General features: G+C 33.7%; 1 protein-coding gene across 1 annotated transcript in view; it reads right to left on the bottom strand.

The window, feature by feature from the left end:
• Positions 1 to 1262: 1262 nt before the first annotated feature.
• SEC23IP (SEC23 interacting protein) overlaps positions 1263 to 15440 on the bottom strand; it is a 37919-nt gene continuing 23741 nt past the window's right edge. Inside the window, exons 15-19 of the mRNA XM_015817231.1 lie at positions 13973 to 14075; positions 12068 to 12253; positions 10389 to 10548; positions 6594 to 6702; positions 1263 to 3073 (exon numbers count right to left, since the gene is read on the bottom strand). Coding sequence (XP_015672717.1) covers positions 6621 to 6702; positions 10389 to 10548; positions 12068 to 12253; positions 13973 to 14075 — 531 coding nt within the window. The 3' untranslated portion in view covers positions 1263 to 3073; positions 6594 to 6620. The remainder of the gene's footprint in view (positions 3074 to 6593; positions 6703 to 10388; positions 10549 to 12067; positions 12254 to 13972; positions 14076 to 15440) is intronic.

Genomic DNA, 15440 nt, shown 5'->3' with positions numbered 1-15440 from the left:
AAGGAGAAGATGAAGAAAAAAGGCTTAAGTGAACAGACCAGAAATTTTAATCTCAATAACAACATTTAAAAAAATAACAAGAAACACCCATCATAAGCCACTGATATAGTCATTAAAGAACTAATTTGCTATAGTGATAAAAACCCTTGCCAAAATGTAAATCATCTGGCTGTTTTACAAAGCACATAAAAATAGCATCGACAGAGAAAACAAAATTAAGTTAAAATACCTAAAGAGGGAATGAAATTGTAAGTCAGGTTCTTCATAACCTCAAGAACTTATGGTTTCATTATGTCTTATATTTACATTAACTAGAAAGATAATTACAAAACAGAATATGAAGGATTGAAGTTTGTTGACAGTATGGTTAACAAACTCCACAAAAGTAAAGCTGTACCGTTCAACAAAAAACAAAAATAAAACATCATTGCAGATGCATTTGAGAAAATGACAGGTCTGCTTCCAGCTCTGAGAGCCCAATCAGAGGATAGTTTAACTTCAGGCTTATCTAACCACAGCAGCAACCATTGTAATTTACAAAAATGGACCCAGTATAAAGGTGCTGCAAGGATTTGTGGAAAAAATAAGAATCCATTGCTACTGCAAGCAAATAAGGTCCCAGCTAATATCCTATGGCTACAGTACTAATAACAGGCTGGCAACCACTTAAGTACTGATGCTGGTTTGACCATTCCTGATTCTTTGTTTTTTGTATCTATTCCTCTTTTCTGCAAGAAAACATATAAAACAGTATAAACCAATAGGCACAGCACTGATGTCAATCTTAGCAAGCTGAGGAAAGAAAATGCTTACAGCTGTTACTTCCACATTTTTCTCCGATTGGTGAAATGCAGCAGAGAGGTTTGGCTGGTGGTAAGTTATAAACTTACCGTTGGCTTCTAATTTTGAAAACGGTAATCTTACTTTATATGCATGTTGTTCATAAATTATTGAAACTTCTGCCACAGATTAAAACCCAATTATTAAATAAAATATATAAGCAAGGATAGCAGTAACAGATAATGTGCACTGCAAGTAGGTTAATTAATGTGAAGTGTAACAATATTAAGTTTATACTTTAGATATCTCCATCTCCATCCCCAAACTAAATGTGTAATCTGTAACAAACTATTTATCCATATATTGAAATGAATAAGGCATATGGCATACTTGCAGAAATTGAAATATTTTGATGAATTTAAAATATTCAAAACCAAACTTAAATTCTTTAGTCTATGCAAACATCCAAAAACAGGTTATCAGGTTTGCACTATTTATTTCCATGGCAATAAACAATGTTCAATCAAAAAGAAAATGAGCTTATTTAAATTAAACTTGATAATAAATACTTCTGCATTTTTCATAGTAGAAATCATTACATTTATTTTTCCTCACTTTACATTTTCACTTCAACACATCCTATATACACAATACTGTTGCTGATTCTTGAAAACCTTTGCATGTCTTTCTTTCCTTTATATGTGACCAAATGACTGGGAATGTAATCTGGATACCAAATTTATAATTTTGAAACCTGTTTAGAGCCATGTTTCTCAACCTCACCAATTTAAGTGGATTCCAATCCCCAGAATTCCCCAGCCAGCATGCTGGGAAATGAAATCCACACACCTCAAAGCTGCTAAGGTTGAGAAACATTGGTTCAGAGATAAGTTTAATCTGGATAATACTGAATGAGTTCTCCAGTTATTCTATGACAAGAAGCTGCTTCATTCACTATTTCTATGCTGGAATTTACTCGGGTTTAACAAGAAACATGTTAAATTTCATTATGACAAAGAGCATAGCAAATGCTTAGAATAAGAAAAAAAAATCTTGCTTTCAGAAAATAGTATCAGAATCACCAAAAGAACCATAAAACCTTCCCAAAAGGCCACTAATATCACAGTTCTTAAAGACAAAATAGCTATGTGATAATATGCTGCAATGAATTTACTTCTATTAATTTAAAAATATACATTTTTAATTGCATAGACCATACAACAGGCAGAAGGTTATCAAGTTACAAATCTCATCTCTGTTGGTCCTTCATTTCAGGAACCAATATAATGTTTGCTTCAGGATAAATATTATTTGCACCCAGCAAAATCATATTTTTGGAAACAAAATACCTAATTAACCCATAGCAATATCATTACAATATCGCTTTAATAAAACATCACTTAACATGCTGGGGGGGGGAATCAAAAGTGACAAAAGAAAATAAGCTTCAGAAGTCCAGTGTTGAAATTATTTATGAAACTCTCAGATATTTTGCTATGAAAACTATGCAATGTCAAAGGACTAACTAAATTTGATCATTAAAGCACTTTCCACTCCCAGAGCCATTAATGCAGATATTTTTCTATGTCTAGTCCTCAAACAACATATAAAGTCATGTATCCTAGCATGTTCGTATCAATGTTCTCTACTCAATAAGCAGACAAATAAACAAGTATAAATGTTGAGTTTACAACAATTCTCTATATAACTTAGAGTAAAGGTTCCTGTCACGAAAATAAAAACGCATCTCTTTCAGAGGCTCAGAAGTTTTTAATAAAAACTTAATGGTAAGTCTGCTGTTGTATGAAATTGATTCCAATTATTTGTTTTGCAAATATAATGGCTTGATGTAAAAGTATATTAAATAAATTTGATGTTAAGTTTACATTTTTAAAGAAATCGGACCAAATGGATTTATTAAATAAAAGTATTATTGCTATTTACCATGAAGATATTATTTTAAAAAATAGAATCCTGATCAAAAACACAGGCCTGATAAGCTTAAGAACCAAGACAGATTAGAAATTATTAATTTGCGTGCATCTTTTTTAAAAAAGATGACTCAAATTTGGCAAAAATGCCACAAGTGATTCAAGGCTTTGAAAACAGTATATACACTCTTTTTTTAAAAAAAAAAAAATTCTACACCCAATGTTTTTTTTTCTAAATGACACAAAAAGGTGGCTTAGAAACGGAGTGCTGCAGACTGAAATAACTTCTGTCATCTATGGATAGGGAATTGGTGTCTTTTTCTTCAAAGGCTATTAGCAAGCCAAAACAAAGATGAGAATTGCTGAAAAAAGAGAAATAGATAAGACGGTAAGCTATGGAAAACTTTGTTAACTGCAAACACATTTGCCAAGAAATGAAAAAATATCATTAGAAATACACAGGAATGTCTCTATCTATTTAATTTTTACTAGGACATTTTCTGCCCATACCAGTGCTAATGGAAAAAAGAGCGTGAGGAAAAAAAAACAGATCTGTGTAAGATATAATCCTGTCATAATTACAATTTCTTTCGCAATAATTATCATAATCTTATTTTTATTGTTTTTAATGTTATTACCAGAAGATTTTATAAAAGATTTATAAACTGAAGCCATCTTATCAAATAACTTGTTTTTAGCATATTTTTTTTATTTGTACAATGGACACCTACAAAAATATTTTTAGTCAGATTTAGATGCTACAAAGGTTTACAACTCAATGCAAATTTGAACTAAGCATCGAACAGTGGCCATTTGTGCAAATTATTTATTTTTAATAATCATGTTTTCAATCCACTGTGGGCAGCAAACAAATTTAAAAACATAAAAACAGTAATTCTACCCTTAATTATGGTCTAATGATGACAAAGCAAACATCAAAAGAATAACACTTCCTGCTTACCCCCAAAATATCAAAATATTCTAAAATGCTCTTCTGACAGAATTCTACACCTAACTTCACAGAAATAGTTGATTCAAATATTCAATAGTGTAGTTCGGTATACATAGAAAGGACCTATTGCTTTTTGCTTCTATTAAAATCAAACATTTAAAGTTGGATTAAGTCATTTATAGAATGTATTAAAACAAATCTGGAGGCAATGACAGTCTTGTTCCCGTTTTGGTATGGAAGCCAGTAAAATTTCAACCTAATTTTCCCTCTGGCACTTCAATTTTCTTACATGTGAAAAGTCCCATGGGTTGCATATCAGTTAGTAACCTACTGCAAAAAAAGGTTTCCTAGGAAATCTGCATATTTGTCTCAAAAATAGGACTTTTCATGCATAAGTAAGTAGGTATGTTTCTCCTGAAGGAAATGTTAGTGGATGCAATACATGTGATAGTTGAATGATAGAAATGCTATGTATTGAGGCAAAGAAGGAAAACTGTATTGGGAAATGGAAAATGTGCACAAACCCCATCTTTCTAATAGCCAACTGAACTGCCTTTGGAAACAGCTTCAAGAATTGTTCATAGACTGTGTCATTCGGGTAGACTGCATCAAGCCCCAGGTGTAAATTCTATTCTGATGTACTGCTAGAGTAATGTACCATATTAGAAAGGGAAGCTAATATATATTATTTTTCAGGTAGAAGCTACTGCATAATAAACATACAGAGTGTACCTTTATTGTCGAAACAATGCAATAAAATCACAGAAATTTTGGCAAATGTGCTTCTACAAACTTTTTTTGACAATGGTTCAAGTGGCAACTGCAGGAGATTTTCCTCCATTGTTATTTCTGCAGATGGCTCATTTGGGAACTTTACATTTAAGTTACAATCTGTATAAATGCTGAAGATTAGAAGCATTTATTTATATATTTTAAACAAAGCTTCTCTCAACAAGAAGAAGCATGAATATGTCATGAAGCAGCATGATGTGAATAAATTGTTTACTAAACTCTGGGAGTAACTAGAATAATTTCTACTGTTATGTATTATTTACTCTAATTGCAATAGGTTATCTGTGTATGCATAAGAAAAATTGCTAAGTGATAAATATTTCACATATATTGATCCCAAAATATGTTAAATGCTCAGAGGTACCTAATGCAGAAGCATATAGCAAATTCTTCATACAAGTTAAAATGACTTAAGCCAAATAAAACACATTTATTCCTCAACAAAACTCTGCAATACATATTTTTCTAATCAAAATTGAATGTAGATCAGCTGAAAATGGCAATTCATTGAATAGATTAAACAGAGATCAGTGTTTCAGCATTTGATCCTGTAAAGATAGCTACATATTTGTTTCCCTTTTGATTTTCTGAATATAAAGTTATTTAAAAAGAGAAAAATATCATTTCTTTCCTAACATGTACTTATATTTCCTAACAGAAGGATGTTTGCAAACTGCTGAAAGATGAGGAACATAAAACTAGTCCTAACCATTATATGCTTAAGTTATATATTTTATATTAATAAGCAGAATTGTTTCATTTGGGCAGTTTCCTCATAAGAATCATGGGCCTATCAAGCCGAAAAACATTTCAAAAATGCAAAATTTGATAAAATAATTTTTATAAGCAGAAGAGGGATTACATCATTAGTACTAAAAATTATTTTAACATGATGTTAGATATCTTTAATGAAGCTAACCTCAAAAAGAAGACATAAGAGTTGCAACTTCAATGGTATCAAAAAGACAAATATATCAACTATCCCAATCCACTTGGACTATGCCCGACAGCTACCTGATATTGCTTTTTTGTGCCATAATTGAAGAAAATGAAAAAAAAATACATTAACATGCTTATCAAATTAACTGGTAAGGAGGAGATAAGGAAAAAATTAAAAAATAGGGCTTTTCTAACATTTAAGGTCAGAAAAATTACCATAAAGTACAGTAGTGGCCAAAATTGTGGAAACCTTTTGGGAAATGTGTATTTTTGAGGTTTGATGGCTAATAACACCACTTTTTTTGGAGTAGTACCATAAAATTATATATCAATGGAAAGATAATTTAATCAAGAATGTAATGTAAGAAAGTTTGTTCAATTATCTGTACTGTATTCTATGAAAAGTTATAGCCAAATAACCAGAAAAAGGAAGCACAACTTGATTAGGTTGATATCAGGTAGCTTTCCTTCATCTGATTGTAGCCAATGAGCCAATCAGGTGTCATCTTGTTTTGGCAATGAGCCAATCAGATCACAGTAGGATTCGGTTATTGATGTCATGTATTGAAGCTGAGAGGAGGACATTTGTCAGTGAGTTATGTGATCGCTATCAAGTTGGTTGGAGTTTTTGTGTTCTTTCATTTAGTGAGCTTGTAAAACGTAATAAAATTAAAGTAATGGTGCAAAGAGTTGACTGGGTGCCCAGAAAGCGATGTAAAATAGTATTATTAAGTGAACAAGGCTACAGTTATAAAGAAATTAGAAGATAAGTTGGTGGAAACTTAACCAAAGGTGGCATTTCTACTGTACACTTTTTCCAAAAGGTTTCCACAATTTTGGCCACTACTGTAATTCAAATCTTCACAGTTGAATGTTTTAAAATGAAACACACAGCTAGTCCTTGAATTACAACAGCAGTTGAGATTAGAACTTATGTTGCTAAGCAATGGGGTCATCATATGGCCCCATTGCTTCACGATGGCAGTCCCAGCATTTTCAGTTGTCTTCATAACATGATAACCCCCCTTATTCAGTGTCATCACCCCTTTGAATGGTTGCTGAAGGAATGGTTGTAACCCGAGTACTACCTGTACACAAAATGATACAAATATATTTCAAGCATACTAGCACCTCCATATCAGGGAGTCTGAACTTCTTAGGGAATAATTTGTATTCTATTTATATGAGGTATTACTTACACATTTTGTATTACAGGTGTTCTGATATCAATGTTGTGGTTGTTCAGGATAAACATTCATAGTTCTATAGATTTCTTTTAGAAGAAGTAGAGAGGTATCTTCTGATTCCCTGCAGATTAAAAAAAACATGCTAATTTTCAGCGAATTGCCTAATTTGAACAAGCTTATTCTATGCTGTAATGCAGAGGAGGCAAACACCTAACTACGCAAAGTCCCTGATTGAAAAATTGTTATCCTGGTGCTTTTGATTGCTTTTCAAGTGAATTTCTCCAACATGTCTCAAAAACGTGTCTCTCCGCAATATCATACTAGTTTATTTAGGTCATTTAACCCTTCAGCTATGCTTTTAACATCAACATGCAAAACACAGCATCTCAATCATCTTGATTTTAGACTTCTGATTTTAGACTTTATTCTATCTATCATGATTTCAGGCTCTGTTTTAATCTCCACTGAACTGACCATGATTACATTTATAATGTCTCCTTTCAACCAATTGGTCTACGAGCATTCTATTGCCGGCAGCTCAAATTCCTCAGCAAATTAAACGTCTTTTAAATAACATCACATTAGCAGTTTCTAAGCTCTGCTACAATAGGAAAAAATTGTTTCTTGGATGTATTCTGTAACTTTTATTAATAAAATTCATCTTTATTTTACATTTTTGATCAGGTGACATTTATAGCTTCAATTTGATTGTAATTCTAATTAACGGGTATTAATCCTGTTCTGAACAATATTACAAGGAAGAATCCACTGCTAATAAAACTGGGGACATATTGTTATTGCTGTTATATTATTAAATTTTATGTTCTATCTTTCTACTTCTTGGATCTAATATTCAGGTAGAATCTGCCTGCCTAACATGCTCAAGCTTGGAGGAAGCTGTAAGTAAGAGATAGAGTGGATGGTAGCATAGCAGAATAGCCTTCTTAGTAGCAACCCCCATACTCTGAAACTCTGATTCCCAAAACCAGGAGAGCCCCCCCTCCCATCATGCTAAAATTTAGAAGATTGTTAAAATGGCACTCTTTCACACAGGCATGTGGTGCATGAAATGTAGTGGTAGAGAGTACTACTGAGTTGTGTTTTCCCTATTATTGTTTTTTATAATTGTGAGTTACCCATAATATTGTATGTGACATACAAATGATTGTATGAATAAAATGCATTTGGAAACAATGGTAAATAAATCCTTTTGTTCCTAATATCAAGCTTCTTAGCAAAAAACAAAATTTGATTTCAGAGAGAGAGAGAAACTATTTCTTATCAATAGAAAAAATATTGTTTGTCTATTACCTCAAGGTTTATTTTATTAATCAGTGAGGTATTTGACTTTAGCCTGTGTAAGAGCCTAGCAATTGTATAACTTATTAATCAATACAATTTTCTTTAACGCAAGAGTGCCACCTTATGGAAATAGTACCTAGCTGCCTTCCAGCATAGACCAAGCAAAGGAAACTGGAATATTTCTGAAGCAAAATATAAGCAGGCAAACTGGGGTGTAAATTCTAAGCCTCCCTACTTTTTTTAAAAAAAAAAAGGCACGTAAGAAAAATAAATGATGTTATTTACAATCTCAGGATATAGTGATGGTGATCAACTTGGAAATTTTTAAAGTGTAGTAAACTAAATTCATAAAGGATAAAATTGTTGGGAAACTAAAGGAAAAAAGACCACTGATTTCATGTTTTCTCCCAGTAGATATCAGGCTAGCAAATGCTGTGGCATAATATTTGATAAGAAATAGCTGGATGGTATATTTTACTAACGTACATCAAATACAACATTTGATGTAATGCTCCCACATCAAAGATTTTAGCAAAATAATAAACTACATATACAAGCCCTCATTTTATTTTTTAAACCAAAATGCTATAAAGTCAATATAGGAATATATCTAAAGAGCTACAACTAAAGAGATACTTTAGTGGTATAAAAAATTGCCCACTCCTGTGGTCTGAAACGAAGCTCTTGGTTTTGTGTAACACCACTTCAATGAACAGGTCCTTTATTCTTAAATTGATGGAACAGTATAACACTAAGTATCTCATATCATTGTCCATAAAAATCACATTTCAGAACAGAGGCAATGAAAGTAATCTAAAGGAAATGTAAAAAGGTGCCAATAGAAGATAATACATGTAGCTCAGGATTAAACTGTGGAGTCCTTGGTGCTCTCTGACCTTGTTTGTTTGCTTGCATTTTATTACCCAACTAGTAAACAGCATTAGTGCTAGTGAGTGTGGGGTTTACATCCTGTTTATATACAGTAGTTTGCCCTACCACTGTAGGTGGGGAGTGGTTTTCACCTTAGTAGTTGTTTTTGTTTTGTTTGGGCGTGATTGTTTTTCTAGTATTTTCCATCAGGACTATCAGTGGGAAAATGTTACGGGACTCCTTATTTACAGAGACTTTGCTCTTGTGGATCCAGGGAGATAGAAACTTTTTCTAATATCCTCAATGTTTTTTTTAGTATGCCCCCAAATGTACTCTGATCTGCCCAATCATCCCTAAATTTGAGGGCCATACTGATAATTTTTCTGTTTATTACTTTTTGAGATGTTAACTCTACACTCACGTACCAGGTGTCCAAATACTTTTATCAGGTGATACAATTGTGCAAAGTTTTAATTAGATATGTTTTATTTTTTCACTGGTTTTTTTCCCCCCGACAATGAGTTGTTGATTTACATACTTTCCTTTTTTATTGTATAGGTAGGTCAAAGATCATAAAAAGATGTTTGATTTGATTTCTGGTATTAATTCTTGCTTATCTAGATGTTGGTTACTGAAAAGGATGGGTACTGGTCTTTTTTCGTTTCCTCCTTAGCTTTTTACTCTCACTTTTTAATAGTGTGTAAATGTGTTTTATATCTACAGTATATGCCTATTGTTGGCTGATTTGCCTAAATGACAAGCTTCCAAGAATTCCCGAGTGTTTTGGATGTAGTTTGGTCTTACAGTTTCTAGCTGAAACTATAGATGGATTTATCCATATGTCATGAGATTAAACTTTTCATCATGCTTTTTTCTTCATACTCCCATCAATGGACATATACAGGTAAACCACATTTACATGCCATTCAAAAGAGGCAATAATAAGCTAAGAAAAAAACAAAAAGACCAAAACACATCCTCTCCAGCAACCAACATTCAGATAAGCAGGGATTAACACCAGAAAAACAATCAAGCAGAAAACAACACCCCAATCAAGGAGAAAACCCTACCCCAACTAACAGTGGCAGGGAGCAGAACCCATACTCATTAGCACTGATGCTGTTATCTAGGTGGCTAATAAAATATCTTCAAGGAAACAACCAAGCTCAGACAGTATCAAAGACTCCACATGCAAAAAGGTGCTAGTGATATATAGCAATAGCAATAGCAATAGCAATAGCTATACTGCTCCATAGTGCTTTACAGCACTTTCTGAGCAGTTTACATATTGCTCCCAACAATCTTGGTACTTATCTTACCAACCTCAGAAGGATAGAAGGTTGAGACAACCTTGAGCCAGTCAGGATCAAACTCCTGGCAATGGGCAGAGTCAGGCTGTAATACTGCATTCTAACCATTACACTACCATGGCTCCTATATATGGATTTTATAAATGCATTGATTGTTTACTTGCTGGACTATGGTGTGGTAGTTTATACCTTTGCTGCAAATACTAAACGTAGAAGATAAAATACAGCTGAAAAATACAAGTTTTTTTTTAAAAAGACCAAAAGAGAGATATCTAAAGAAACAAAATTTTGCAGCACTGTTTGTTATAAAAAAATTAATTCTTACCAGTAGCACAAGTGACTCTGTAGAGCAAAAAGATACTCATTAAAACTTTCTATAGGTTTTTCTTGAAGAACATAATCAATACGTCGGCCTCCATTTAGCGAACCAATTTTTATATTCAAGTCTTCATCCTTTGAAAGTTCTGGACTTTCCACTATCTTTTCTGCTTCAGGGGAAAAAAATGAGAATGAAAAATACAATGAAAGTTGAATCCTCATTTTGCCATTCTCTCTTTCTTTACTACAATACTTCATTAGGCTTATTTAAAACACATTTACAATTTTTCTCCTGATATAGTACATATACACTTCTGCGAATATATGCTAAGAAAAAAACAAATATCCGAGGGACTTTGTTATATTGCATATTCAGAAACTTTCAGAAAACAAGCTATCCTTTCACACATGCTTACATTCAACATAAATTGCAGGATTTCCTAAACAGCACCCAGTGATGTGTGTAATAATTGATCTAAAGTGACCAAGCGTGCTTCAGTTCCAGGATAGATGCTTTCAATTAGATGCTTCTTAAAGAGGCTATGTTTTTCCTGGATTTGTATGGTAACCACTTAGGCTTTGAATATATTTTAGTTAGTCCATAACGCAATAGGAATATTCATTTTACCTTGAAATTCACTGGAATTTAAAACCAGCAGCAGGTTATGAGTAGGCAGATAAAGAGGTGAGCGCTTCAAAGATAATGTCAAATTATATTTCATTGCAACAATAACTTCAGATTCTTTTTTTCAATAGAAGTGCTTTAGTTTTTATCGTTTAAGAAAAGTTAAATAAAAGAAATTCAACACAGATAGAATAAAACAGACATTCTGTCTAGAAAGTCAATATTTGATTACATTCAGGCAATTACAATGTTTTCATTTAGAGAACTTGTCCTGTTTTTCATGGTGTTTGATTAAACCAAGGCATATACAATGTGCAACATAAGGTTTATACTAGAAGTACCAGGTAGTCCTCAATTTACAGCCACATTTGGGACTTGGTTTACAACCATTTCTACTGTGGTCATTAAGTGAATTACTGTGATTGTTAAATAAATCACACAATCATTAAGGAAACCTGGCTTCCCCAATTGTTTATCAGAAGCAGGTAGGGAAGGTCACAGTTTGTGTTTGCTGAACACAAGATGCTGCAACTGTCATAAATGTGAGCCACTTGCCAAGCACCAAAATTGCAGTCATGTGCTTTTCAGATATATTGTGACAGTCACAACTTGGGTCGTAAGTCACTTTTTTCACAGCTGTCATAACCTAAACCAGGGGGTAGTCAACCTTGGCTCTTTCATGACTTGTGGACTTCAACTCTCAGAATTCTTAAGCCAGCCAAACTGGCTCAGGAATTCTGGGAGTTGAAGTCCACGAGTCATAAAAGAGCCAAGGTTGACTACCCCTGCTAAACTGTCATTAAACAAATGGTTGTAAAGTTGAGGACTACTTGTAACTTTTATCCCTTCGAGGAAATCTTGTAACTTTTATCCCTTCCAGGATAAAAATGAAAGTTTGCATATTGGAGAAACTAACAACGCTTTATCAAGTTTCAGAGTATGAGAGGTGAGTGACTACCACGAGACTCTAGACTTCAATCCTGCAAGCAAAGAGATAGAGATACATTTCAGTTTTATCACTTTGAGCAGTTACTGAAAACCATATGCTTGTATCAAGTAACCTTCTGCCTCGTCTTTTTCCTCTTCTGCTTTAATCTGGTGGGCCACTTTCTCCAATTCTGCTTGGAGTTGAGAAGAAGAGGTATGGGCACGTGCAAATTCATTAAGGGTTTGCCAAGCACTTTTCAAAGAGCTGAGAAAGCCGTGTTTCAAGTCTGATCCCATTCGAGAGAGAGAATCTTTCAATTCTAATAAAAAAGAAAGATGGAAAAAAATATATAAAAATTTGTTCCAACCACTGCAAGTTTAAAAAGCAATCACTTTGTTAAATACAAATGTTAAATAGTTACCTAAAAATAAATACAGAATACAGCTTCAATTAAATAACAACAAAAAAAATCTGTTCTGTTCTTTAGACAATCATTTATTGTTAACTGTATTTAGACTGAACTGCTTTTCTGGTTCACTGTGACAGTTTTAAAAATATTTAAATTTATTAACCTGGTAGAGGATCCTCCTGAATCAATCAATTGGCTTCATTTCTCATTTATATTAACAGTAGGCTTGTGGAGTCCTTTGAATTCTTCATATGCAAAATAAATTAAATGAAGACTGAATCTGAAGTACTGCACAGTCCTAATTAATCTAAGCAGGCTCATTAAAGATTGGACTCTGAATCTTTAAAATCACTATATTTATTTATTAATCAAATTTATGTGGCTGTCCATCTCACACAAAGTGACTCTGGGCTTTACGACCTTTTTACTTAGCAACCAAAACTCTATATCCAATTATTATTATTAACCAAGGACTACCTGTAGCTGCACTGTACTAAACATATAATTGTAACCTTGAGTACTGACCACTGTTATTTTACTGTGAGTAAAAAACAATATTTTTATAAGCTCTTAATTTCAGACGAGTACTGTAGATCAGAGGTTCCCAACCTTTCCAGGTTGGTGGCCCAGAGGGAAAGGGAGGAGAGGCAAATTTGCACACACGCATGTGCAAATGGAGCTGCACGCTCCCGCGCGGCACTCACAGCAGCACTCATGCCCGTGCACATGTGCAAACAGGGTCGCTAGCACCCACGTGCATGTGCAAAGGGGGCTGCTAGCGCCCATGCAAACAGGGCTGCTAGCGCCCACGCGAATGCGCAAACAGGGTGCTAGTGCCCATACAACCACTAGCACAACGGGGGGAGTGCGCACACACATGTGTGCACTGGCCAGCCACTGGGTCAGCAGACTATGGACCAGTAGTGGGCCGTGGCCCACAGGTTGGGGATCCCTGCTGTAGATGTTCTAAAATGGTCCTTAAAAATCTGTGATATGTGGATATGGATCATTTTTCCTAATTAATTAATGAAAAACTATAGTTTTTTTATTCATTGTTTAATTAGGTTTCTTTAGTTTTAGCACTTGTATGGAGAGCAGATCATAGTTTAGGTCATATTTATGCAAAAATATTGAAAATTCAAAAGGATTCACAAAGCATCACTGTATTTCAGCTCTGCCTATTTCATTTTATGCTTAGGCACCTACTAATGCTGCATAGATACATATGTATTTTACTACGGTTGTAATAAACTGTTTATATGACTACTTTAATTCTGCCCTATTTATTTTCTTGTTCACTCTCTACTTCAACAACCCATTTCTTGCCTTCACACACTGTGATATCTGGTTAAAGACACAGACTAAATGGCAGACACTTTTACAAATAGTAGTATTCCTTACCACTAGTCATCCCAAAATTACCAATGTGGAGAAAACAGCAGTTTGGAGGGAAAGCTTTATAAAATATTTTTCTCATGCAACATGCAATCAATTGTTACTGAAAGTTTTATTATCTTGGTATGTTGTTGCTTTCTCTCTGCAAGCTTCTTCTGTTTGTGCTTTATAACATTCATATTAGCTTTATATTCAAGTCAGATATTAGAAAATATTTCAATACACTTTATTTACCAAGATGGAGTCTTTTCCTGCCTTTGTGGTGTGGAATGAGGACTGGTTTCACATCAAAATCAGAAATAATCATAGGTTCTAGCCTGTATGCCACTGGATCAAGCTAAATAATAAAAAACACAACATAAGTAATTTGAAGTCTAAACATAAAACACATTACCTATAGAACTGCACAACTAGTTTCACGCAAAAAGATTGGATTGGTTTCCCAAAAGCAGCCAGCAGTCCAACATAGAATACATAGTTGGGAAAGAAAGTACATGAAAAAGTATTATCCTTAACAAAGCTTTTCTATTTCTATTTGTTCACAAGTTATTTATTTGTAGATTTGATTTATTTGAAAACACATCATCATGCATGAGGTCATGTATAATTAGCATATTGATAAACAAATAATAAAATATCAGGTCTTAAACATTCAATACTCAATTATGCTACAGAATAGCCCACTCAGTTTACAAGGAAATCACACATACAATGGTTCCAGTGTACAAATAGAATACTACACAGAGTACTACACCTTTTTTTCAGTGTTTAAGAAATGCCTCTATAATAATTAAGACAGTAAATCCTAATAATATGTATATTGTTAAATGGAACACAGAAGTAAATCCTCTGTTCATGCTTACAAGAGACCTAAAGTTTTGATCTGTAATTTCAGAAAACTAGAATAGGAAGATAAATAGATCTTGGTCATTTGAAAAACAGAAGGCAGCCCCTCCTTAGCAACAGAGAACAATTACAAAATATTCTGAGATATTAATAGTAATAGCACTACTGCATTCTAACCACTGTGCCACCATGGCTTTTTTCAACCCCCCCTCCAACTAACACAAACAGAAACTTATTCGCCCCAAAATAATAAATCAAAATGTAGATAACCCAGTGTAGAAATACATGTAGTCCTCGACTTACGACCACAATTGGGATATTATTTTCTGTTGTTAAGCAAGGTGGTTAAGTGAGTCACATCCAATTCTACAATCTTTTTTGCAATGGTTGTTAAACACATCAGTGCCGCTGTTAAATGAAACAGGTGGCCATTAAGTAAATTCGGTTTCCCCCATTGACTTATGCTTGCTAGCAAATGGCTGGGAAGGTCACAAATGGCAGTCACACGACCCTAGGACACTGCAACCATTGTAAATACGTATCAGTTTCCCAACCAGACAAGTTTTTAATCAAGTGATTATGGGGATGCTATAAAGGTTGTGGTTGTAAGGACCAATCATAAGTCATTTTTTTCAGTGCCTGTAACTTTGAATGGTAATTTATTTATTTATTTATTTATTTATTTATTTATATTTGAATTTATATCCCGCCCTTCTCCCGTAGGACTCAGGGCGGCTGACAATCTATTTAAAATACATACAAGACAATACAAATTTAAAATTAATTAAAAAGAATATTAAATATTTGTCGAATTAAAATATAATTAAAACCCCCCTAAAAATTACCCTAGGCCAGT

Source organism: Protobothrops mucrosquamatus, unplaced genomic scaffold (genome assembly GCF_001527695.2).
Source record: "Protobothrops mucrosquamatus isolate PMUCROS unplaced genomic scaffold, P.Mucros_1.0 scaffold566, whole genome shotgun sequence".
Lineage (NCBI taxonomy): Eukaryota > Metazoa > Chordata > Lepidosauria > Squamata > Viperidae > Protobothrops > Protobothrops mucrosquamatus.
The sequence above is the reverse complement of the archived record's forward strand: the minus strand, read 5'-3'. Positions and strand labels throughout refer to the sequence as shown.